We start from the raw sequence: 26,703 nt of genomic DNA, 5'->3' as shown, positions 1-26,703 counted from the left end.
ATGTCACTTCACACAAAATACTAAAATGATTACTCAACCCATTTACTATGAGTTTGCATTTGCCATATTTATGACAATGCATCACATTTTGTCATTAACAAAAAAATTTAATAAAATCATTTCAAGAAATGAATGTACAATGCCTGCCAACAAATATGAAATCACTGCCTTTGGTGTTGAATCAGCTGCATTGGTTTGCAATAGAAACAAAGATGCACTCCCAATTATTTGCACATTTCTGGGGGCGGTGAGCATGCAGAGCCTAAAGGTTTTTTAAAGTGAGGTTCTCTAAAGTTTTATAAAATTCCATTCCTTTTACCTTATGGAAAAGTAAATACATCCTCACATCGGTAGAAAGCTAACAAGCTAGCTGTTACTTTGCTGTAGCATTTGGCCTGTTGTGGGTATGCCAGGATCATTTTAGATCCATAACAGACAGATACACCTGGCAGCCTCTGTCAAAGTAACGCAACCGAAACCCTGTATGGCACCACAATCCTGCCAAGAACTCTGACAAGTTGAGAGTTTGCTTGTCAGAGTTTGTTATTATTTAATTTGCACACATTAAGTAATAGCAGCTCATTTATTAACAGAGAGCCCACATTAAGTGGTTATAGAAGTAGATGAATAGAACATATTTATTCATTATTTGTTCCTTTTTTACTCCATGTGTCGTTGCATTATACTGATCACTGCAGCAGAGACTGTTTATTTGGACCCAAATGGGCTGGGAATGCAGTAGAGTAAATCAGCATGTTGGACTTTATTCTTCATCATTAAGATTCTCACATTTTATTATTCTTTTCATATCTATTGTCATTTTCAGGTCACAAAGAAATTAAAGATTGTTTACCTTCTATGATGTTTTGCTTTCTGTCCCTCCTCCCTTTGTTATTAAAGTCCATCAGATAAGAATGTTACATGAAAAAGCTGAATAGATGGATGTTCTACAAACCCAGAAGGCTGGAAAACAGTACATGATTTCTTTTGGTCCCTCCAAGAGTTATGATTCCATTTTTTTTTTTTAAAGCCAGATGTTGAATCACTCATCTCCCATGCAGCACATGGAGAATCCATGAACCTGTTGAATTAATAACCATTTATGAGAACGAAATATACTCACAGTTTCGTTTCCAGCTGCAGCAGAAAGCCCTGCTTATCGTACCCTGCAAAGTGAAGACAAACAAAAAGGTCTATGAGTCTGTGAAGCACATGTGTTTGAAATGGCTCATCTTTGCTGGGGACGTTTTGTGGACATCCATTCTACATTATTTCAACTATCAGCTCAGTAACAGTAGCTTAAACGACATGTGTGGCTTCCACAGGGAGAACAATGCAACATATGGAAAAGTAAAAGCATCTGGATTAAGGAATCAACACAAACAAGCAAGGTTAGGCAGAGGCCAGCCAAAAACCATCTGTTGAGATAAAACAATAAATAAAGAAACATTAGAAAAACAGTTTGAGATCACCTATGGGTATCCAGTAGGTGTTTTGAAGAACTGAGGTAGACAGAAGAGCACAGAAACCAGAAGAAAAACATATTGAGGTGAAATGAAAAGTTTAGTTGGATTTGGGAGATTTCAGTGTTCACTGCAGCCTTCCATTGAAAATGATGACAGTTCACATTATTTCTATCAGTGAAATAATGTGATGTCCTTCGCATGTAACAGATGTGACATTAGTCGAAGTAAAACATAGCGCAGAATTACTCCTGAGGGTGTGTCTGTGTGTGAGTCTTGCCTTCAAAGAGAAGATGGCAAACAGAGATGAAGAAAAGGACAATGGGAATGCTTGGCAAGTATTTGAGGAAGAATCGAAGCACTGCCGAGGGAGCGTGGTCGCTGACAACAAGCAAGGTGAGGGCATTTATGTTGAAATTTACACTGAGAAGCATCACACAGCCGTGGTGAAAGACGAGGCAACATGGAAGATATTAAATCACATATAAGAAAAAATGTTTTTTTAGAAAAACTGCTGGCATTTGTTATCAATCGGAAACAGAGGGCAGGGTTGTCTGTCTGATTCATCACCAACTGTGAAACTATTTCAATACAAAGCTTTCACTGACAAAGCTTCCTAATTTCTAATAAAAAACAAACTAGTCTCTGACCACAAATGGGGCTGCGTATCTATTCCAGAGTTTTGTGGGAGTTTGTCATTTCCTTTCTAGCAGAGCACAGAGAGCAAGGAGGTGGAGGCTTTGGCTTGCATGGCAGCACATGTACCTGAGCTTACTATTCGTCCAACGTTGATGTCATTTTTCAGCTCTGAAACAGAAAAGGGTCATTGAGCAGCATTTGAGTTCAGTAAGAAGAGGCAAAATTGGACTTGTAAAAATGAGGCAAACTGCAATTATTCCATATTACAGAACCAAAAGGTGGAGGAGGATAAAGGGTTAGTGGCTTCAGTCCCAGAAAAGTGAATTAGATTTCAGAGTGTCAAACTTATGCAAAGTCTTAGAAGCTCCATTGAGGTGGAAAATTAACTGCAAGAAACCCAATTAGTGCCCATTTGATTGCTATGACAACGGTAAATTATGATGCACCATAAATGAACAAATGAGAGAATGAGAAATTTTAGACAACAAACTGTTGCATTTAAAGTTCAGACAACATGAAAACAAATATTAGAGGATCTTATTAGTCAAGTCACTCGATTGAAAACAGTCACGCAGAATAAATGCTCCCAGTTCCTCTACCTGCAATTCTTTTCACTTCAGCACCTTTAGTCAGCGCTACAGACGTCTCCTCTGCATCTTTCTCTGTAAACAAAAGGGGTTAACACTAGAGTAAGACCATTGGGACTGGACAGCAACCGTCATCTCAACAACCATTGACCAACACCACAGTAATGCAAAGGACTTCAAATGAACAACTTTAGCAAAAACACAGACAGTAGCTTCATAACAACAAATGCAGACAAGGAAAGAAGACACAGTAACAAACAGAAATAATAGGAGTTTTCTAGGTATTGGTGCAGTCTTAAGACCTCTTCAGACAGAATTAGAAACCAATAGCACCACTACGCCACAAATTAGAATGAGCCTGGGATCCTGGGAGTTGGAACAAACCTGTCAGTGCAAAGGCAATACTATGTTGCTCACCAAACAGGTCAATGTGAAGCCCCCAGAACAGAGTTAGACACCTCTGCACTAGAAGATCATGTTGTACTATAAAATTGCTAAGACCACTGACAGTCATAGCAATGTCACTACAACCCATTTTCACGTGGTAAGCTTGTAAACCTTTATTGTTTTCATTTTCAAATGTGGCTGGGTTTATAAAGTCAATGTGAGATCACCTAAGGGTATCGATTGAATGTAACAAGTCGTCTGAAGGTATGTGGTCAAAGCAAACTAGGTACAGGAGGAAGGAGAAAGACTGGGTTTTGCTTGCATGAGCTTAAGACATTTTCTTCCAAATGTTAACAAAGCTGGGACAAACTTTCTTTAAACTGCAAACAGGTGATCTTTGGGAAGAGCATCTAACTTTTCTTTCCAGAAAACAACAAAACTGTTTTGACCATGGAGGCAGACCAAAAACAGCTGGTTATTATTAAGGGGACTGTACTGGTAAAGTGTGTGTACCACATTAAAGTAAGTTGTTATCTCTTAACTGGTAGGTAGTAAAGCAAAGCGACCCTCTAGGATGTTGCAATTTTTGTGGTTGTTGCGGTTGTTTCAAAAAGCTGCTGTCAAAGTTGCACATTTTCTTGAGGTTTACTTTTGCCATAACGTGGTCTTATAAAACCGCTGAAACTGCTACACATAACCTTCCCTTTTCTTCTCTTTTCCTCATCAAGTTCTAATCCCTCCTTACCTGCTTTGGCCTTTTTCCTGATCGGGGCCATTGGTCTGAATGGTCCTCCCTGACTCTTTGTTATTACTGTGACGATAAAGATTTATTTTAAATATGTGGAAAACAACACTGAGCAGAAGTTCTGTAAAGGAATTAAAGAGGATAGAGTGGGTTTATTCCTGGCATTAACTAACTAGCAAGGGGTATAAAACAGGAAACAACAACCTCTGTATTCTGTATTCTTATACTGGCATAGATGAACCAATCATTTAGGTAACATTATCTGCATGCCACAGATAAAGTAACAGCTAAAGAAAAAGCAGGGGACATGCCCCAAGCATACCTCATGTTAGTTACACTCATGACTTTACACAAAATAAGCAAATCCTACAGCACAAAATGGTTTATGAAAAAAAAAAGACACGTTACTGTTTAGCTTTTATTTTGCAGGTTCAGCATTCAAAAATAATGTTTCCCTGTGGTAATACAGGCCAGGTCTTTTTAAGAAACCAATGATGGCATACCTCCATGTGCCTCGCTCTCAAATAAACCTGAGCGCTGTCAAATGTTGTTCCGGTGTGTGTTGCGTAGTCATGTAGTAAAGTTGCAGTGCCACCACTTGGCCTGGCATACCTATTACAACATTTTCAATAGTGCTGCGTCCTGTCCTGCATATGTACATCATTTCTTAATCATCAACAAAAATGTACCATGTGGACAGGGCCCGGGTTGACCAACTGTTGGCCAACACACTGGTGATAGAACCAGTGCTGTTAACAAGGCTCTGAAGGATACTCTTGCCCATTTTTGAATGAATAATAAATACAAATTTGCAATTTTGTGCTAATTTGTGCTAGATTAAACTTGGAAACCATTGTTTAGGAACACATCAGAGAAATCCAACATTAAACCCCTGCGCCGATATTCCCCCCGTTGGTGGTAAACCTGGAGGTAATAGGTGAGGCTTCAGCACCAGCACAGCCTAGCCTCAGCGCCATATCAAGATGTGTTAGCTTCTCATCTGAATCCAAACTCGGCAGCAATCGCACGCCGTTCTCCATGTGTAAAGGGGCGTATGCATTCTGCAGTATTTATTACATAGCTGTTGATGTGAGCAGAGCATTCATGGTCCAATCAAGGTGGTGAGGACAGGAATGAGACAATGCATACAGAGCCAACAAACCACCAATACTACCCAACACTCCACCCAACTACTCCAATAATCTAACACAACAATAATAAAACACAATGATTGTACTTTGGAAGCTTTGGGCATGCTGAAATCCATCGGACTGTGGTGGAGCATCATGCTTCATGGACAGCCCACTGCATTCTTAATGCACTCCAGAAGGCCTCACCAAGATCCTGCAAGGCTCATTTTTATGTTGGCAACATGATCATCATGTGTGAAAGGACCATTTATGTTTTTAAGAATTTGGCAAGGAGTCCAAACTTCAATTTAGTTTCAGTTCATATAACTTCATTAGCTTCACATGAAAGAGCAAAAGCTAATCTGCTAATGAGCTAGCTTCCCCACAAAAAAAAGACAAATATAAACACCCCACTTCAGTCAAAATAACCAAAGAACAGCTGGAATGTCATTTCATCCACATGTCAATGATTAGTCTGGCAACATAAAATCTGAGTGGAAAAAAAAAATCAGCATAGATTTTTGTAAACTATAGACATGTATTCTTTTATAAAAAATTACGATCACCACGTGACCTCCTCCCCGTGAGAGCCCAGGAAGATCCAATTCCCCCCAATTAGTAAACTTCAACGGGTCCGGCTGAAACTGTATAGGTGGATCACTACCTTAGAGAGGAGAAAAGGCGATCCCTGATGTTGAAAACCGAGCTGGGGTCAAGAATATTTATGGCTGGCTCCTTGTGCAGCTGCTGAGCTCAATGCTAATGAGATTCAGAGCAGAGGGCTGGAAAAGCATACGTACTAACGGTAGAGCAATATTAGTGTGACCTACGACAGATTGCCTCAACAACTGGTCTAGACTTGAAGTAAACTTTTTCAAAAGGTTATGTTTTTCTGATTAATGGGAACAGGCATTTATATTTTCCCTACTGTACAGTGTCTCAAGTTTAAATACAATAAATCACATAAGAAAGGCTGCCTCTAAAGGACACTGCTGTGGAAAGACTAGCTTTTATGTTTTTTGGGGTTTTTTTTTTTTTTTTTTTTTTTTACTTGTTTCCATTTCCTCAGAAAAATCCCTAAATGTGTTTTTTAACAACAATAAAAGGAAAATGTTAAATAAATTGTTGTGGTAAAACAGCTGTAAACATCCATATCAATAAACAGATTGTTTAAGGCTCAAGCTCATGTCAAGCTCATTTTAATTTTGGGCCAAATCAACATTATGAATGAAAGGGCAGGTTATGCCACAATGCACAAAAAATATAAAACCCATTAAAAACTCTTCAAATAAATGTATCTGCATTTGATAAGTGCTTTTTAAAATTAAATATGGACCATGTTTTTACTGATCAGTCCCACCAGGATTTCACAGTTTTTTGTTTTTTCTTTGTAATCAAAATCGCTGATTTTGTGTAGCTAATTTAGAAATATTTGCAAGAAATTTTGCTATATTTATCTTACATCATGTATTATAGTAAATGTGACTTTTTGTTGCTTGCTGTTTCAATCATGGGCTACATCAGAGGTTCCCAAACTGTGGGGCGCGCCTACCGGGGGGGAGCGGTATGGATGAATGAAAAAAATAAAAATAAAAAACACACAACAATGAGGTGGGGGGGTGTTGAGTGGATGGAAGAGTATAACAGGGAGTCTCAAAGGATCTCTCCCTACTGTAATTGATAGGGGGGGCCCAGAAACCAGAAAAAGTTTGGGAACCACTGGGCATAAAGTAAGGCTGAGTATGAAATACTGCCACCTGCAGGTGGGAGTTAGTCACTTAAATTCAATATTTTTGACCCCATCCATCCATTTTCTTTACACTCTTGTCCCTCAGTGGGGTCGGGAGGGTTGCTGGTGCCTATCTCCAGCTAACATTCCGGGCGAGAGGCGGGGTCACCCTGGACAGGTCGCCAGTCTGTCGCAGAGCATCACAGCCATGCACACACACACTCACACCTAGGGACAATTTGGAGAGGCCAATCAACCTGACAGTCATGTTTTTGGACTGTGGGAGGAAACCGGAGTACCCGGCGAAAACCCACGAATGCACAGGGAGAACATGCAAACTCCATGCAGAAAGACCGGGGCCGGGAATCGAACCCAGAACCTTCTTGCTGCAAGGCAACAGCTCTACCAACTGCGCCACTGTGCAGCCGTATATTTTTGACCCATTCTAGTGAAAAATTTTAAATGAACTCACAATTATGAAAAATTGCCTCAAAATTGTTGGTTTTGTGGAAATTTCACAAAAAGTGGAGGTTCTATTTCTGTGTGCCTCTGGAGTCTAGAGGGCTGCATAATAAGCATGTGGCCCCAGGTCTTGAGTAGTTCATACATGCATGACCATCACTGTGCTAATCTAGAGAAGGTACTTTTTTTTATGCTTTTTAGCATCCGTCACAAAAATGATATAACTGGGAAGCTGTAGCCATCAGTCAAAAAAAATAAATAAATAAATAAAAAAAAATCCAGTGAGCCAGACGCCTTCATCGCCACGAGATGCCGATTCTGCATCAAGCCTTCAAGGCACACAAAATTTTACAAAAAAATCTCAAGCATTTCATCACTTCCAAAAGGGTAATTAAATTATGATGTTATTCAAACTACATGATCATTTAAAGTTTCTTCAATCAAAGTTTCTTCAATGAGTTGTTGTTGAAGCTAGGGACTGCAGACAGGAGGGCTCTCCTGTAGCATCCTGTCTTATAGCGACTTTAAAGACGCCTCTGACTGAAGACACTGGTGGTGTTGCTATGTTGTGAAGAAGATCATCATTCACCACCAGAACAATTACGTTCTGGTGATGAATGATCACCGGAACATCACTGGTTCTGGACCACCAGAACCAGTGACCACCAGAACCATTGATCACTGGTTCTTCTTCTGATAAAGAAGAGCCAGCCTTCTTTATCAGATTGTTTAGTTTCCTTAAGTTCCTGGTTCTGGTGCTGCTGATAATGGCAGAAGACATTACACTCTCCACAACAGACTTGGAGAAGATCTGCAGCATCTTACTGAAAACACTGTAAAACTAAGGCTCTTCAAGATGTAAAGTCCGCTCTGACAACTTTGCTGTTGTGGAAGTCTGTTGTGCTGTCCAGGTGTTTATGGAGACATCAATACTCCACCACTTCCACATCTTCTCCCACGACGGAAACAGGGTTTGTGAATTTCAAGACAAACAGGAAAAGTTCAGTCATCTCCTTCATTTTGTTCACACTGCAGATGAGATGATCACATCCTCACAAAAGCGGTCCACCAGATCTCTGACCTCTGTTTTTTATCTGCATCTCAACAATACAATAGGACAATAAACAGTTTGGCCATGTTTAAACACAGCTCTACCAAAAAAATGCACAAATGCGCATTTACTATTAAAGGGGCAGTAGTACATAAAACCCTGAGGTTTACATCATGTTATAATGTTATTTCCTCATCAAAAACAAACCTGGAGTGTTGCCTCGATTCTTTCATGCATATTTGACTGTAAAACGCCTGGGTGGACCTAGTACCAGCTATGAGACAGCTCCTCCTCGGAGATGCAGTTTCCATGTCTCTGAGCTTCTGTCACAGAAAGCACTACTCCTCCTCACAGCCCCTTCAGCCTAAAAGAAAAACTAAAAAAGTGGGTACAGCCAGTGTTCCACCACCAGGACGAAAACCACACTGCTCTTCCCGAATCCGAGGTTCAACTATCCGATGGACCCTCCTCTCCAGGACCCCTGAATAGACCTTACCAGGGAGGCTTAAGTTAACAGTTGTACAACACTGACAACAAACTAGGTTGTATAACACTGACAACAAGCTAGATAATATTAATGTTATTTTCTTTTAATAGAAATGCCTTATTCAGAATATCTCATATTTTATGAGCAAAGAACACTTCTTACTACTGTTAATGTTCATTAGGTCTGTTGCAATAAGCAGTAAATCAGTTAATCGCATGAAGAATTAAAATGAGCTCAGTAATTTCCATTTGCACGATTTAGCGTTTCTCTCACTCATTCTACCAAAGACTGAATGACAAAAGTCTCCAGTTTGGTGTTTTGGTTTCACCTAGTACCTTTTTTTGAAGGACAAGTTTTTTTATAGAAACTTACCAATTCATTTTATTTGTTTGTTTCTGTATGTTTATTTTGGATATTTAAAATGTCTTCCAGTTCCAGTGCTAAATGTTCATTAGAATTTAAAGTTTATTGATCTTTGAGAATGTGTTCTTGCCTTATGACATTACCATTAGATTCCTTGGAAATGGTCTCAAAGCAATATATAATTTATTGCAATAACTTCTAAGACAATTTATCATCCAGCAAAATGTGTTATTGTGACAGGCCTTCATATTCTCATTGCTTGTATAAACTGCCAATGACAATCATATTCTGGTGCCTTTATTGTTTACCATGCTTGTCTTATATAGCGGGACTTGACAAATCTCATTGAGAGCTGATGAGTTTACCGTTAAATTGCTTTAATATCGCTAGTAAGTAATATTCAATGTTTGGGCTATTTTCTCTCATCGTTTATCGCTCACCCACATTCAATGCTTATGGGTTATCAAAACGAATCTCATTCACTAAGGTCAATTTAGTAGCATAACTTATTTTATCATGCTGTGATAAACAGTTGTACAACACTGACAACAAGCTAGATAATGTTAAAACAGTGAGATAAATATGGGTAACCATGGTAACAAGTGAGCATTTAAAGGCCAGCCCAGCTCTTGCTGCAACCAACTCACGCACATATCTGCTATGTTTACAAACAAATAATCAAAGGAGATAAATAGCCAAATATTTTTGACAAATATTAAAATTCTATGACTGAATTCCACATAAAGTTTATTTTGACAAAGAGCTGGTATGAGGTTCAAATTAAAGTCTTGTATTGATCCAGGGTTTAATCGAAGGTGGTCTCCTTGGAACTATTACAAAAGAAAAACTAAAAAAGTGGGTACAGATGCCCATTTTATGGTGCCCTTTACAAGGTAATAAGCTCCTGCAATCTCAACAGATAAGTTCCAGCATTTTTGTTGTTGTTTACTCCATTATTCTGGGACTTCTCAACTTATTTTGCATGCAGTTGAACTTTTCTGTTTTGCATTCAGCAGCTATCTAATGGCTGAGATGTAGTCTACAGAAAAAGTTACATGAAAAACAGAAATAAAAATAAATAAGGGATGCACAATGATGCAGTTGGTAGCACTGTTGCCTGGCAGTAAGAAGCTCCTGGGTTTGAATCCCAGCCTGGTTTTTGGGTTTTTTTGCATGTTCTCCCTGTGCATGTGTGGGTTTTTCTGGGTACTCCGGCTTCCTCCCACAATCCAAAAACATGACTGTCAGGTTGATTGGTCTCTCTAAATTCTCCTTTGATGCGGGTGGGTGCATGCATGATTATTTACATGACTTTGACGGACAGGCGATCGATCTCTAACCCGTTGACTGCTGGGATAGGCACCAGCATCCTTGGCAGCCCCACTATGGTTGTAAGATAATAGATGGGCGGAAAAATAAATAATAAAAAATAGAAAAGAAGTCATATGTTATTTAAAATATATAGAAGAAAAAGCTGTCCCACCAAAACAATGTTAAAAAAAATTTATGTTGGCTGACTTTAGTTTTTTAGAATAACTCAATTGTTAAAAATTACCTGATGTGAAACAAAATTCAACCAGAAACGCATACAGGATGACCTTCTACATGGAAGGATGTATCAAAATATGATCTGCTTTGTTTCTGACTATAATGTTTCTTCACATAATGATGTCTGCAGCAGGTCAAGCCAATAAAGTTACAGAGCAATCTTCTAGCTCCCTCTATTGGACTGAAGAAGGAACACCACCAAGGTTTGTAAAAAAAAAAAAAGTAAATAAAAACCTTTCAAAACTAATCAAATTACAAGGCAACAAAGGCTTCTGGAAGCTGCCTGACTACAGAGGTTTCCACTGGAATAGAACATGACGCTGCATGTCTGGGAATAATTAGAGCACAGAGAACTTACAGGTAAATTTGACCAAAACATCTACAGCTTGGGGAGTTTTTGGGACCAAAGAGCAAAGAAACCTCAACAATTTCTAAAGAATCCATAACAATTCAATGAGAAGGTCAGAAAACAGTACATAGGTCTGCTGTTACCTACAGCAAGCCTGGTCTATCGACTTATGTTTAGCCATGTAGGATAAAAATAAAACCTCACTAATGTTTCCCATTTGTCTAATCCAAACTTTAACAGCATCAAAAAAAGGCAGCAAACATCTCATTGTTCCATAAGTTGTCTGGCTAATGTTTTTTAGAAAGAATGTTGTTTTCTGAAGTTGTGCTTCATATTTCAACCTGCTTTTCCTCTACAATAAAGCCAAGAGTGGCAGTTTATATTTAGTCTGGACATGATGCACCTAAAGATTCTAAATGCACTGGGAAATCAGCCAAACTGACCAAACCTCATCTGATTAAATATTTAGAAACTACTCTTTTGTCGATAGTAAATATTTCACCATACTGAAGTTTAGAGCGTAGTTTAATTAGAATTTGTGAAAGTTTCACAATCCTAAAGCTGCTACTGTGCTGAGCTGTAAAATATTGGCAAACCAATCTGAAAATCTGTTATGTTCAATTACTAATTTATTTTGTAACATAAGAATAGAACAAGCTTGTCTACTGTTAACTGCCAATGATTCACCAACAGGACAGCGTTCCACTGAGGGAACCTGATGTGTGAACCAGCTTCATAAAACAGGAGTTTAGTGATGAAAAATCAAGAACATTTTTAAACTGCTTTACTAGCAGTTAGAGTTCTCATGACGAACATCAGTTGTTTAAACTCTAGCATAAAATTATGAAATGTGGCGTAATCTAAACAGACTTCCTGTTATCCTTGTAACACCTGCGTAAAACTGTTTTTTATGCAATGGTTAGCATAATTTTCACTGCTCTAAATGTGAAAAAAAAACCTAATAGTTGACTTGTCTTTTTTTCCTCACAATACTCAAGACACAAGACACTATTAATAGGTCCATTTACCAATACCTATATTGGTAAATGGACCAGGTACCGGCGTTAGTTACTTCTAAAGGCAAGACATACTCCAGACTGATACCACCATCTGCTGGATTTTCCTCTTTGGCTGCAACTCAAAGGCTAAACCACATTTCATACCAAGTGGCTGTGGTAATACCACCTGGTTATTAGCACAATAGGTTAAGTTATTAGCAGATCCTTTGGGGGAAAAAAATAAAAAATATTAGAAGAGGGGAGAAGTTAGATGGCAGGAGGGGGTAAAATGTCCATAGTGTGATTTTAGCTAAATCCAGTTTCTCTTTATTTCAGTGTTAATGTGTCACAAAACTTTGCCCACAAATTGTTGTTTAAAAAGCAACAATCTGTGGTGTTTCAGCAGGAAGGGGAAGCCTTTCCATACAGTTTAACGGCAGTTACATTAATAACGGTGACTATGCCAGAGTGAAAATCTGCGAATGTCATCTCCACCTTCTTTCAGAAGGAGTGGATGTCAGTATCTGTCAGTGTAGAAAGTGAGTAACATGCACATAGCTTTAACACAGGCCTTCTGGGTAAATCTGATTACAATCCTCTCAAAGCAACATCCACAGCTCTGACCAGCTGAAAGAAAGAAAACCTACACTGTGTTTGAGACATTTAACAAGACACCCCAAGCTTTTGTGAAACAGAACAAGTGATTGCACACATCAAAACAGACACTCACACTCAAACAGACGGTGCAAAGTTTTACAAAAAAATTACAAAGAAAGATGGGTGAATTTGTGAGTATTAACGTTCAATGTTAGATTGAAGGAGCGACTTACGAGGCTTCTGTCCCCATACGTATAGATGTAGCTTCCAAGAAGAGTAGTAAATAAAGCCCAGCACCAGCAAGGCACACAGGATAAACAGCAGCTTGTGTGTGGGCTTCATGGTCTAAGGTCATTCACATGGCACCATCAAGGTCATCACCTGTACTGACAAGCAGAAAAGAAACGAGTTTTAATAGCAGACATCAGCAATGGGAAGACAAAAACACGCACAATGCCAACGACTGCAGGGCAGATGTAGAGAAAAAGTGAAAACACAAAAAAACTGCTGATACAGTTATTTCAGATACTATCAAGGTAAGGAAATATACCATCACCTACCTAAAATTATGGCCAAAGTCCTTTTCTTGTCAAAAAATATATATTTTAGGAAGGTGAGGATATTATGATAAGTTTATTATGTAAGAATACCTACAATATCACTGCTTCCTGAAACAGTAGAAATGGTGGGAGAGGATTACTTGCATACATACGTGAATGGTAATCTTAGAGGTAACTGAATCAAACAGTATAAAATATCAACTCTGACATGGACACTGAACTAAATGCATCTTGCTGACAGCAGGTAGAGTTAGAGGTAGGACACTGTGGAGCGCACCTGGTTCAAAAACGGATTTAAAACTTTGGCTGAAGTGGCGCATTTAACAAGCCAACAGTAGATACAGAAGAGAGAAAACTAAAGAGAACGTTAAGTTGAGCTAATCTTGTCATTGCTTAAATGGAGGAACAGACCGTCTACCTTGTTACAGAAAGTAATAAGTGAGCTAGGATCTTTTCAACCACATATTATAAAAGATTTACGCTTGACACACCCTGCTGTAACAACAAGCAACAAAGGACGTTGCACTGCATACTCAAATTGTGATCTAGAAACAAAAGCAGTAAAATCTTAAAATTACATGCCAGGATTAATTCGGCCTGGGACCTCTAATTAAAACGAATTAGTAAGACCGGATCAGGCTCAGACACAATGTCTCCGTCTGGATCCGGTTGGATTGTTTTATGTCTGAATTTTTGTAACTTTTAAACATTCAACACCAAAATGTTACATGTGGACCGCTGCTGGACTGCCCTAACGCACCAACCAGAGGGCTCAGCAGATTTCTGGGAGAGACCCTGTCATTGTTCTGTCAGTGGTTTTTAATCACTGCAGAGAAAAAAAATAGATGCGTTTATCTGTGTGATGGGATCTGGATTCTCGGTTCAATTTGCGAAATATTAAGTAAACCACATGAAAATTATATGCAACTGAATAGCCAATGCCAATATTATTAGAAAATTGACAGGTTAAAATAAGACACTACATTTTTGAGGCCTTCAGTCAAAATGACAGACAACAGTCTAGTGATGAAGAATACTTCCCATCCCTAAGAATATAATGTTTCCAATCTCTGAAGTCTGTTTCTATAAATTCAAAATTCAGACAGTGATGGGTGGAAAAATAAAGTCTATGCAAAGGAAGCAATTTGCTGCCTGTGCAAACAAAAATATTTTGGAGTGCAACTGAGAGTGATTCTGAAATCTCTAAAAACCCTGTCCTGATTCCTGCCCTATTTCTCCGTGCAACATTTTTTTCTCAGCAAGTTATAATTTCTCCTTAACTGATAAAAGCCTGCATCATCATCCCAGCTGCTGGCCTCTGGCATCATGTCTACACTGAATTAGACATGATTCAGTGTCAAAATAGACAAAGAAATAATTAAAACAAATAATTATTTGTCTATTGTGACAAATAATTATTTTAATATATGTGAAACACAAAAGTGAACACAACTTCTATACAGCAAGAAAAGAGGATTGGGTTTATTTGTGGTTTCAAATAACAAGCAAGGGATGCATCATAGGCAGAGGAGCACAGAAAAGTCAAAACTTGTACTCAAGAGTAGCTCTACTTCAATTTTTACTTAATTTCTTGGAAAGCTATTTTTTACTCAAGAGTAAAACAACTATTTGGTATAAATAGGCCTGTCTGCACTCTTTTAGTTGAATGCAGTATTCATTTCCACTTTGGCTTTATGTTGTTTAGTTTTTATTCAAGTACGTTTTTTGTTAATGGAGACTGAAAATCCATTTTATTTTTGCTTTTGGTTGTGTTGTTTATTTAGTTGATCAGTTCCAGTGTTATGTGTTCTTTTGAAAATAAAGTGCATCTATCTATGGCAGGAAATAGCATGCATTATTATGTCATTTCAGTTAAATCGATGTCAAAAGGTGTTGAAACAATATTATCGTTTATCGCAATACTTTTTTAGACAATTAATCGCTCAGCAAAATTTGTTATCGTGACAGGCCTAAATATGTATTTGAAAACCGTTTGAAGAGTATGAGAGGGCCATTTGTCATCTCAAATAGTCTCGCGATTCATATCTCTATCTCACTCACAGTAATAACAGCGATGAGAGAAATATAGTGTGCACTGAGCTCTGAAATTTTTCAGAAATGTATGGAAAACACTTGAGAGAGTCAGATTACCCTGTCCCATGACTTTGCACTAAAGAACCTTGAAACAAAAAAATAAGCCTTAGAGAAATTTCGAAAACATTTTACGGGAGCAGGCATGCGTATCAATGTCATGACTGACTTTGATACTGATAGAGCGATACCTGTGGCGGCAATTTAAAAATTATTTTGGGGTCAGAAATTCACTCTTTTTCTCACTCTAGCGGAGGGGCAGTTGGTTTCAGTTACACTCTATTTTTATGAAAAATCAAAAAGTTTGGGTCGCTTGGAGAAAAGTTGTTGACAAACCGTAACTGGTATTGACGTACCGTCATCACTTTAGAAGAGATCACGGACGCATCTACAAACTGAAATTTAAATGGCATTTCTACGTCAATTTATGACGACACAGAAATTCCTCAAAATAGGGTATTTTAAGTTTTTTATTTTTCCTTGCTCCATTGACTTTAATGGGATTTTGGGGTGTCGTTTTTTTCGCAAATTACGTCGCCATGGTAACTCCGAATCCCAATAAAAATAATAGCTCCCTTCTCGAGATCAAGCCACATGTTTTGATACTTTTGTGGGGATGCACGCAGCGGTACGAGCCGCATTAACGGTGACGGAATAAAAATAAAGAAAGAAACGTTCTATTAGGTGTAGAACAATAGGTGCCTGCCATGCATTAGACGGGAGGCAGTGACTGCCTTGCGGGCCCCAATAAATATTTTTATCCCTCCGTCAGACTTTGCTTCAGATGAAGTTCTACACTAAATTGAATTAAACATGAACAGAACTCACATAGCGATCACCACAGACATCACCTGCAGACCCATCCCACCATATGACCACAGGGCCTTAATCGTTTATACGATTAAATCGAGTAAGTAAATTTAAAAATATATATATGTAAAATATTGGTAAATTCTGCCATAGCAGCAGTATCAATACTGACCGAAATTTCCATATCTGTGCATTTCTAATTACTTTTATGTAGCTTAGAAAATTAACCTGCAACAAAAAAAGCAAGTTTTTTTATTTCAACCTGGACAAAAATTACACAAAAATCTGAAATTTCATTAAATAAAAAAATAATAATAAGCAGCAGGCTGACAAAGAAACTTAAAAAAATAATAGATTTATATTTAATATTGTTGCACAGCAGAGCAACAATATTGATGTTGATAAGATCAGCTCCAAAATAACAACGCTTCTCAACCTGGACAGGTCTGCTGTTGAAAATAAGATGCCAACACTCACAAATGACTAAATCAAATCCAGCACATCTGGTCTGAGCCAACGCCTCTGGAAGCTGTTAGAAAAATACACTCAGAAATTGGGCTTCAAACTTTGCAACTTTTTTTCTTTTTTGGATGCACTCACATGTGAGAGTCTGCATTCTCTCACATGAAGATCAAATCGAAGAACAGATCCATTATGACTGAAACACCTGCTGCTCTAAGACTTGCAACTAGCTCCTCCTGCTCCCACTATGAGCAGGAAGACATAATTGCTTTTTCAGGATTAGCCACCAGAAAAATGACAGCCCTGACTGAAAAACAATAACCCAGACCCCTATTACCATTACATAACTTTAAATCATCAGTGAGTCTTTGGCTCCAGTAGTGATTATGCAACAACCTGCTCTCTCCCTTTGGTAAAACTTTCAAGATTTTCCCAGGTTAACAACGTCAAATACATACCCTGAATATCAGGCCTTAGCTAGTTTTTCCCCTTTAGTTGGTATCCATTGAAAATGTTTTAATCCAATGATGTCATGCTTAATTTACCTAAAGAGAAGTAGAACTTTTTGCATTGCCCAAATGGTCTACTAATGTGTCTTGAATGCACCTATTGAACAAGAAATAACTCATCTGATTTGCAAGCATGCTTAATCTGACAGTCCAGTTCACATAATTTATTTGTTTATAGTTTATTCAGGATTTCACTTGTTTTATTTGAAAATAATCCAAGCTCAATATTCTTTGAAGCTGTCATAGGGGTAAGGATGTATTCTAAAGTCACAAACATGACTTAAAACGAATATTACAAGGGAAAGTAACTTACTACACTAAAAGGCAGAACATTCACAAAGCAGCAGAAAATGTGTCTGTTAGGGAGCTGAATGAAGCTCTACCAACCAGTTTACATAGTTACCTAATGAACGAAATATTCCTCATAAGATCAAATTTCCTGATTCAGTAAAAAAAAAAAAAAAACTATAAACATAATTGTAACCATTTTATATTATTTTAGTATCAACAGGAAATTGTATGACTTAGCTAAACGTCATAACTCACGTTTAGCCAAGTGTTAAAACATTTTTTGTTTTAAACCTTTTGTAAATACAGAAAATCTGAAAAGTTTGAGAACCTTTGATCTAAAACATTGGGGTCAGAGACCTTTGTACTCCATGTTCAGTGGAGATAACATTTAGGTTCTATGCCCATCCGCTGTTCAAACAACACAAATACAAAAATGAGATCCACAGAAACTGAAAATATAGTTATCAACTCTTGGGTCAGTAATAAAAGAAAAAGCATTTTGCTGTTTTTTATAGGCAATGTATAATGTTTCTTTTAACGTACCCTTTTCTTGTAAAGAACACTTAAATGTCCCGTTTATGAGGTGATGTCAGAAGGAACGAAGGAAAAAATTTAAAGATTTATCGAAAAACAGCCACATCGTTGTTCAGTTTAACCTCAATGACAGTTCCCACACAATGTTTGGGTCTTCTGAAACTTTACAGTTTAAGTCATAACGAAGTCTCAGCCATTTACCTGACAAAAACATTCCGAGTCCGTTAGCACAAGCAAACATAACGGGAACTTACTTTACGGTCTAACAAAACCAAGCAGTTATTTTTAAGTCATAACAAAGACACTTATTTCAAGTGTCGTGTCTCGCTCTGTCCATTGTTACTATGTCTGTGTGATATACTAATATTAGTCTGCAATAATAAAAAGGAGGAAAATACGAGAAGACCGTTGTGCGTTAGCTAACCTCTATGCTAACTACGCTACGTTGGCACAGCATAAGCCTGAACCAACGGGCAGGCCTTCTACGTTAACACAACGTTGGTGGAAATATTTTCTCAGTTGACATAAAAATATTTCAGAATTTCCTTGAAAAAAGTCCACACGTATGACCCATACCGAAGTCCGCAACATAAAACATGTAGCGCATCGGACAACAGCTAACCAGGGTCCCTTAAAATATACTAGAACCGCAGCTGCGAACTGAACGTAACGACGTCTTGTCCTCAACACCACAATTCATTGTAAATTAGTGACAGTCCGCGGACGTTACCTTTCTTTTTATTGGAGTCCCAGGGTATAAAACAGATGATTCCTCAAATAAAATGATGTACAGGTTGAAGCAACCATGCTTCCCTCCCTCTCCGACACATTTTGGGAACATCTGTGGAGGTCTTTAGTCCATTAAGCAGAACAGGGCCAGCATGACTGCGCCGTTTCAGCCAGTCTCAACAGCTCTGTGAGAAGAGCCTTCAGAGACTCCCAGGCGCAGCAGCTAACTAAAGTCCATAAACAGCCACTGGAGACACATGAGGAAGTCCGTCTGTGACTGACTTAAGATGCGCCCCTCCAGCCCCTGTTTTAGTGGGGTTTAGATCATCGCACCAGACCATCCGTTTCTTCACGAAAGGTATTACTCACATCAACGTTGCACTGTTCTGGTCTTCGCTCAGTTTGAAAGCATTTCTGTCCAGCCCGAGGCTCAGCACCCTTGCAACTGGAATAGTCCAGGCTCAGCAGCAGTGAAACAGATCCTCATACCTATAGCGCTTGTTGGTCTACTTCTCCCACGCTAAGATAGTATGTGCTGGCCAGCAAAGTTTTGTTATTGTTGTTTTTTTTCTTCCTTTCTTTCTTTTTTTATTGAGTTAGAGCGGGTGGGACCTGGCATGTTTTGTTAGGAGGTGTTTAGTAGCGTTGTAAAAGTGGCCATTTATTGTGGTAATTAAACCATACATAAACTATCTAAAACATTTATTTCTTGTAAGTTTGATGCTTATTAAGGCTTACAGAAAACAACCACAAAATTCAGCCTCAGAAAATTAGTATATTGCATAAGATCACTTAAAAATATGCTTTAAACAGACTTGTCAGATTTCTGAAAAGTGTGTTCATTTACACAAGTAGCCCTTCTTTGTTCGTCTCAGGTCCAGTAGGTTGATTTCACAACAGACACACTCACTGTATTTATTCTAACAGAGAAAATCAAGTTGGTAGTGCCCCACAGTCACTGGGTTTGTATTGCAGTATTTAACATAAATTCACATAATTAATCCACATAACTCAGCTCATGTTTAACATAATATATTATGTTATATATTATGCATTGGAGTGACCATCACAAAGACCTGATGTCAGTTCCTTTGAAATTTGGCAGATAGAACTGAAAACAAGGAGTTCTACAAACCTGACAGTCAGTGGTGGTTCTTGACATGGGCAACCATCCAGGGAGGCATCTTATGGGGGGTGAAATGGGTCACCCCCACCCCGAATTCCCCCTTCCCACACTCTTAAAAACCTGAGGCTCTGAATATCAACAGTACTCAACAACTTCATGGAGGATGGTGGGCAAAGAGGGTATGGTGGGACCAGAAAGGTGGTTCGAACCAGGGGAACAACATTTCAAGATGACAGTAGTCATTAAAAATAGGATTTCGTGTTGAATTTGGGGGGTGGGGGGGTTTAATACTAGATTGTTTAATTGTTTAAACTGTCCTGACTAACTTATTTCATGGGCAACTGTACACAATCAAAACTGAATTATGGAGTAGCAAAACATGTTTGCAAAAATTATATCAGCATAGTGTGGGAGACTGATTTAGTGAGCTTCATACACTGTTACAGACTCAGTCAGTTTGAAGGACCTCTGCTCAAATCACTATGTTTCCATTGATCTCAAGATTGTGCAAATTGGAATCTCAAAAATAAATATGCTTTGTGGAAACACGCCAGTTTATATATATATATATATATATGTGTGTGTGTGTGTGTGTGCGTGTGTGTGTGTGTGTGTGTGTGTAAAAAATTGCAGTAGGATGAGATGGGCTTATCAAAATTAGTGTATTGCGCAAAACGGCAATGAAAACAGTTTTTTTGCATCATGATAAACAGCCGGATATTACTATTGGTGGAAAAGACGAAGTAGACAACAATAAGTGGTAGGTGGATAATGGTGCAACATGTTTTTTAATGACTTATCGCGTGAGCAAACTTATTCACATGTAATGTTAACTGTGTTTCATATTTAATGGAAACGCTGCAATTGCAAAAATTGTGTGTGTGTGTGTGGGGGGGTTGTTTCGTTTTTTTGCACACTGGAAAAGCAGCCACTGTCAGGTATCTTAATGCAACAGCCCACTGTTCTGACAACCTTCATTCCAGTTGGCTTTTCAGTACATCACAACCCCAGGTAACAGCCGACTGCTGTGCCCATAATCCTGTCCCCTCACTCTCTTGCTCCTGTTACTCTTATTTTTGGGTTTTCCTTTACATATCTTGCATCTTGATCATTTCCTGACATTCACAAAGCATTTGTATTCTGCACAAGCAGCTGTCGTACTCAAAGAGGAGGAAACAGTGAGGCGTCAGTTTTCCGTTTTTACCCTACAAAGTGCGTCTCAGAGTAGCACCCCAATCTATTAATATTGAATCAAGCAGGAAATAGAATCTGCTCACCCGCTGTTCTCCAGATGAGCTCAGGAGATTTGGAGCAGGAAGGAGAATGACACACGAGGCAAAACCTGAGATGCACTCATACACAAATAGACTTCTCTGACTGAATTGTCACAGGGTAAAAAAAAAAAAAAATAGCAGCATTTGCCTCCATGGGGTATTAGTGGATCAGCATGGTGAGTTATACACCTCATTCACCTTTAGGGTTTGTTGTTAAATGGGGTGCAATGTACCTTCAAAGTGAGGAGCCACATTCATTTGCTCTCGATGTTCAGGTGGCATCGATTCCCTGTCAAATCTCGTCCAAGTTTTTCCCATTCACTGCATCTGTTGTGAAAAGCTTATGGTGGGGAAAAGGCTCAACTCTGAAAAGAAATACAAGCTGAGCACCATAAATTAAAAGCTCGTTTTACTTGCAAGGTTGTGTAATTTGCTCAGCTTGAGGTTTCCTGCCATGGCGATGGTTGGGCTGTATCGCACCTCACCATCTTGTTCCTGGTTTCTTTCTTCTGTGCGTCTCTGTCTGTGTTTTAAAGGTGTGGCACTCTGGACTTGAAAACCAAAGCCAGGTTGTTGTTTGTGCACACGGTTCTTTGTCAATGAAGTTGATTCTATTTCACTCAATTGGCTCATCAAATCTCTTACTGACAATCCAAGAATCTCTTCATTCATCACTAGTGTCACTTGTCGGTCTTCCTCATTAGATAAATAACTTAACCTCAACTAGGCTAAGCAGACAATATTTGTACAAGGATGATCATTAAATTTTGTTATTTGTGTTTAAAGAAGTTGCCGCTCCAGTGTTGGACTGCCTGTTGATAGACACCTCATTGGACGGATCCTGATCAATATGTATTCATGATCATATTACATGGTGGAAACACATCCCTCTTCCTTCTATTTTTGGGAACCATACAATAGAATTATTTTCTCTGGGTTTCTGGATTTAAACTTGACATCTTTACCTCCAGGATCATCTTGAAGCTGTAGCATGTAACTTTTACAAATATATATATATGTTTTTCACATATTTGCTAAAACTGTCAGCATGTCGTGACAGTATATTATTAGACAGATAAAATGTGAAAAGATCGATTTCCTCCCCCTCCTTCTGAGCTACTATTGACCGCTCCAGGTCAAAAACAGCCAATCAGAGCCAGGAGGAGGTTCTTAGTGCTGTCAATTATCCTCGTGTATGTGCTGCTACATGTGCTAATGGTTGAGAAACAACTTACCGTTCCAGGAAAATTGTTTTTCCACCATCATCGGTGGCCATGCTAACTAACCTTACCATTTCTGGCAAATTCTGCTATCAGGAACAAACAACAAGACGGAGGAGGGAAAGTTTGTGAGCAGCTGGTATCCAAGTTGATTGGCAACTCCAAGATCCTCCTCCTGGCTCTGTTTCTAGTTAGTAGTGGTTTGAGGAACTCAATTTTTTTCCCAGATTATCTGTCACAACATAGTGACAGTTTTAACAAATACGTAAAAAAATATATAAAAGTTACATACTGCAGGTTTAATGCTTTGTCACATTCTTGCTTGAGTTTCACCAAGACCTGATTACTGCCTGACCTGTACAATCAGAAAATTAGAAGAACGCCCACAATACGTGGTAGATCAAGAGATGTCAAGAAACATCACATCATGTTCCAATGTCAGGACTTTGGAGAACAGACCCCAGATACATCTATCAGTCTGGTGAAGACATTTCTGTACCACACATACTAACATGTGGTTGGTACATGTGAACCACGGTGAACCACAGTGAGAGTCATTATTCTCAAATGAAAAAAACATGGGAACACCAAGAGTGGAACACCAACTCCTCTCCAATAACACACCAGGAAGTCACAAAGAGGCCTCCAAAACATCTGGACCGCACACCTCACTTACTTCAGCTAAGGTCAGAGTTCATTATTTAACAATTAAACAAAGAGACCATAATAGCATATAGTCAAGAGTTCCACATCCAAAATCCCTGCTGATCTCATTGATTTTCAGAAATTATTAACTAACAAGCTGTAGAGTTACTTGTAAGTTAGTTTTGTCTTATTTCAATTGTGCTAAGATTTTTGCACTAGAAACTAGACCAAAACTACATGGTAAGATTTTGTGTTTTTGCACTTTACTGTAAAATGTGGCATAGTGTTTAGAATTGGGGAAATAGATAAATAAATTATGGGATGGTTTCCCTCTTAAGATAACATTACATAACCAAGACAAGCATGTAAATGTCTGACAGTCCATCATGCTGAAAAGTTTGCTCCATGTTGGGTCATTCTACATTCAGCTTTGCCTGATAACTGCTGAAAATTTACTATCAGCACAGACAATTATCACTCATATTACCACATGAGGTGGAAAGTAACAGCGCTACAGATATAATAACTGAACCTACACTACGATGGAGTGTGGGTTGCACCACAGAGCCTCCGGGACATTCCTATGACACATAAAGTCTCTGACTACTGCAGGAATTCCATATAGTGACTGTCCAGTCACTATATGGAATAGTTAGATCACACTGTGTGCAATGCTAAAACATACAATTTGCAATTTGCATAAGTAAGACAAGACATAAGTATAGTAGTGCAGCATACCAAATAAACCATCACAGTAATGTGTTGCACTGGATGAAATATACTGCAGTACCATAAAATATGTTTTTTTTATTTATTCTAGTGCCTCTGCTCCAACACAGCTGATTCAAATGGTCCAACTACACCTATTCTATGGATAGTCTAAGTTTTTACAGAGGCCTGCTAACAAAGTTTCTCACAGATCTTTCTTTTTCCCCTCTCATCTGTTGCAGATCTTCTGCTGTGTTTGGAGTCATTGTCCTCATGGCTGAGTTCACACATTTTTGCTAACTGTCTCACATTTGACTTCAGAATACTTTTGTGCACAGCAGACAAGGGTTGACTGAAGGTCCAGTAGCTTCTAAACAAGCCCAGATAATCTTCCCCATCAGCTGAATAAAAACAACTGACTAAATTGAATGAATAAAACTGATGATTTCCTTCAGTGACAGCGCCTACAGTTTGAATGGAACATGAGTTTCCCTTAAAGACTCACCAGAGATCAGAGGAGGATGGAAACAGTAAATAAATGCTTCAGAAGTTTTTATTGTAGCTCATATTATTATAGACCCATTCATAGTCACAGTTAAGTCAATTGGAATCCAGGCTGATAGTGACTTCTGGCCTACAGACTTATTTGACTTTGCACAGCTTTATTTCAGTCTAAGATAGTAAATAACAGCTATTCAAAAGCTCAGCATCAGGAAGGAGGCTCACCGGAGGTTGGAAGCAACTCAGTAAAATCTCCTCCTGACCAGCAACCCTTTAATAAACACAGAGACTGAGGAACAAGTCCTCTGAAAATCACTCTGGAATTTAACATTTTGCTGTTACCATAAGTTCTAAAGGTTCTAATTCCTTGGCACCTTTTCCCCCTGTCTTCATTGTTCCGACTTTCATCACATCTAATTAATGTTTCTGCACCACTCCTGTGGCTTAACTGTGGTTAAATAAATCATTAATTGCTGTAAATGATAGATGAGAAGCCAGGTGGGCATTTTCCTCCACTGAGAAGACTGTAGGAAGTAGATAAAAGGATCCTGCACATGTCCCATATTCAACATGCAGGAATATGTGGACAGTGGAGCAGAGTGGGATAAAGTGGAGCATAGTGTTACAACACTGATGGACTTTGTGTTGGTTTACACACCATTTGGTGTGCATTTTTCACAACTTTCAACAGTATGCATGCAGTGCTTTGCAAAAGTATTCACTGATTCAATTCCACATCTTCCATTAATGTTTTCAGGGGAATTGTCTATGTCCAGAGTTTGAATTCCATATTGGCCAACAAAAAACTTGGATAGTTTCTAATTTGAATTAAATTGGCTTTCTTATTTTTTTATTTTGTTTTTAGCATGTACTTGGAATAAGTATAAAAATGACAGTGGGCATTCTATGGAGTCTAAAGAATGCTGTATAAAGTGTTTGCTTGATTAAAAAAAAATAAAATTAACAGGTTACTCTACAAAAAGTGCTTTATCACCATTGCAGAAACTAACATACACAATCTTCCTTATTTATGTTTTGGAGTGTTTATTGGTTGTTTCATATTTGCGCTACTGTGTTGTTTTTATGGTGAAAAGAACTTTGAACTTTCTTGTCACTGACGTGTGCTACACTTATACTTGACTTGACTTTGGGTTACAGCCAATTAGTGCTTAGGAAAATAAGGGTGGTTCTTAGATTGGCTGATTCCAAGAGCCAGCCAGTAAAGTGCCAAGCAACATTGTGCAAGATATTTTAGCTTTCAATGATGTATTTTCTTTTGAATATTTTTCATATGCTATACGAAATAAATCTGTGAAGACCTGCTTTTATCTCAGAAACTTTAGAATTATGATCCACAGAAAAATCAGCAAAAAGGTGATTTTTTTGCTGATTAATCCATAAACGTTTCACCACAAAATTGGTGCCATTAAAGGTTTAAGTTTGTTGTTAGCTGGCGTCATTCAATCCAAAACCACTCTAAATGTGTGTTTATGGTCATTGTCTGGTTGGAAGTCTCAGTTATGTCCAGATTTTAACTGACCCACAACATTACGGTAAAACTGGATCGATTATTCAGAACAACTTGGAGCAAGACAGAAGCACCTGGTAGCTGCTACAATTATCACTTAAAGCTCAATCAAAAATGTGGAGCTGCTCACATGAACAAACCAAATGTTTATAGATTTAGCTTTGCATACATCTCAGGACCACCTTATTTAAATACCTTACTTGTGTAAAAAAAATATTTCAAATCAGTTGCTAAATGCTTGGACATAATTGGGTGTTCCAACGGGATCAGGATGATCACAAACATTAAAACTCATTTTTGACTTTAAAACACTAAACGTGCCTCTGCCTCAAAACTATTAAAACTTTATGGACGCCAACCAGCAGTAAATGAGTTCTACAATATCTGCCAAATATGCCACAGACTTGTTAATAGCTTACCAAGGTGTGGTTTCTTTGAAACACCCTCGGCACCATTTGTCTCAATACATCATTCCTGGCTCAGGTAGATCTCGTAAGTGAACCTGTATGTATAGTTTTGACCCTGTGCATTATAAATAATATTTGCGCATACAGTTAGAGTTTACCATAATCATTGATCAAGCTTCCATTAAAAGAAGACACCAAAACATGCAGAACTGCCTCACCCACATAAAATGAACAGAATTGTAAGATTCTGAGATATAGAAACCATTTAAACCAGATCAGAGATATCAACAACACGACCGCTCAGCTAACTTTCTGCTACCGGAGAGATAAGATGTATTTTCAGTTTTCTTATGTGTTATAGTGATACAACAAATTCTATAAACTAAACTCACCCCAAAAATGAAATGTGCAAATATTTCTACATTGAGAAAAAAGCCAAGGAGACTTTACCACATAAAAAGTTCACTGGGATGTAGGAGTATTTGTTCATAAACTCTCTTCTGCTTTGAGCTTACTACTGTCTAAAATACTCATAGTTTAACTAGTTGTAGCACATTACGACCATGTTGCCAGTTTACTTCAATGTTAGCTTCTTCCCCAGTTATGTGTTTTCGAGTAACATGTTTTTTTTTTCTTTTCTTGTCTTTTTACAGCTTTATTACCTCCGATATCAAACTGAACCGAGGCATATTTTTTAGAAGCAAGTCTCCAAATATTTGCATTGATTTTTCATTGTAGCTTTGTAACACTTTAAAACAGGTCTCTGACTCACC

At 38.3% G+C, this 26,703-nt stretch overlaps 1 protein-coding gene across 15 annotated transcripts in view; it reads right to left on the bottom strand.

The window, feature by feature from the left end:
* The window catches only part of st3gal3b (ST3 beta-galactoside alpha-2,3-sialyltransferase 3b), a 64,812-nt gene extending 45,773 nt beyond the window's left edge, over nucleotides 1-19,039 (bottom strand). For 2 of the 15 annotated variants that reach the window (XM_008433394.3, XM_008433401.3), the window contains exons 1-6: nucleotides 18,523-19,026; nucleotides 12,769-12,916; nucleotides 3,822-3,887; nucleotides 2,702-2,764; nucleotides 2,229-2,270; nucleotides 1,124-1,166 (exon numbers count right to left, since the gene is read on the bottom strand). In XM_008433394.3, the coding sequence (XP_008431616.1) occupies nucleotides 1,124-1,166; nucleotides 2,229-2,270; nucleotides 2,702-2,764; nucleotides 3,822-3,887; nucleotides 12,769-12,877 (323 nt within the window). In that variant the 5' untranslated portion in view covers nucleotides 12,878-12,916; nucleotides 18,523-19,026. Of the gene's footprint in view, nucleotides 1-1,123; nucleotides 1,167-2,228; nucleotides 2,271-2,701; nucleotides 2,765-3,821; nucleotides 3,888-12,768; nucleotides 12,922-17,801; nucleotides 18,419-18,522 lie in introns of those variants that run through there. The other 13 variants (XM_008433402.3, XM_008433406.3, XM_081598718.1 and 10 more) reach the window with 12 other exon arrangements.
* Between the last annotated feature and the right edge of the window lie 7,664 nt (nucleotides 19,040-26,703).

Source organism: Poecilia reticulata, chromosome 17 (genome assembly GCF_904066995.2).
Source record: "Poecilia reticulata chromosome 17, P_reticulata-male-v2, whole genome shotgun sequence".
NCBI lineage: Eukaryota > Metazoa > Chordata > Actinopteri > Cyprinodontiformes > Poeciliidae > Poecilia > Poecilia reticulata.
Note: the sequence above shows the minus strand (reverse complement) of the source record. Positions and strands in the feature narration are given on the sequence as shown.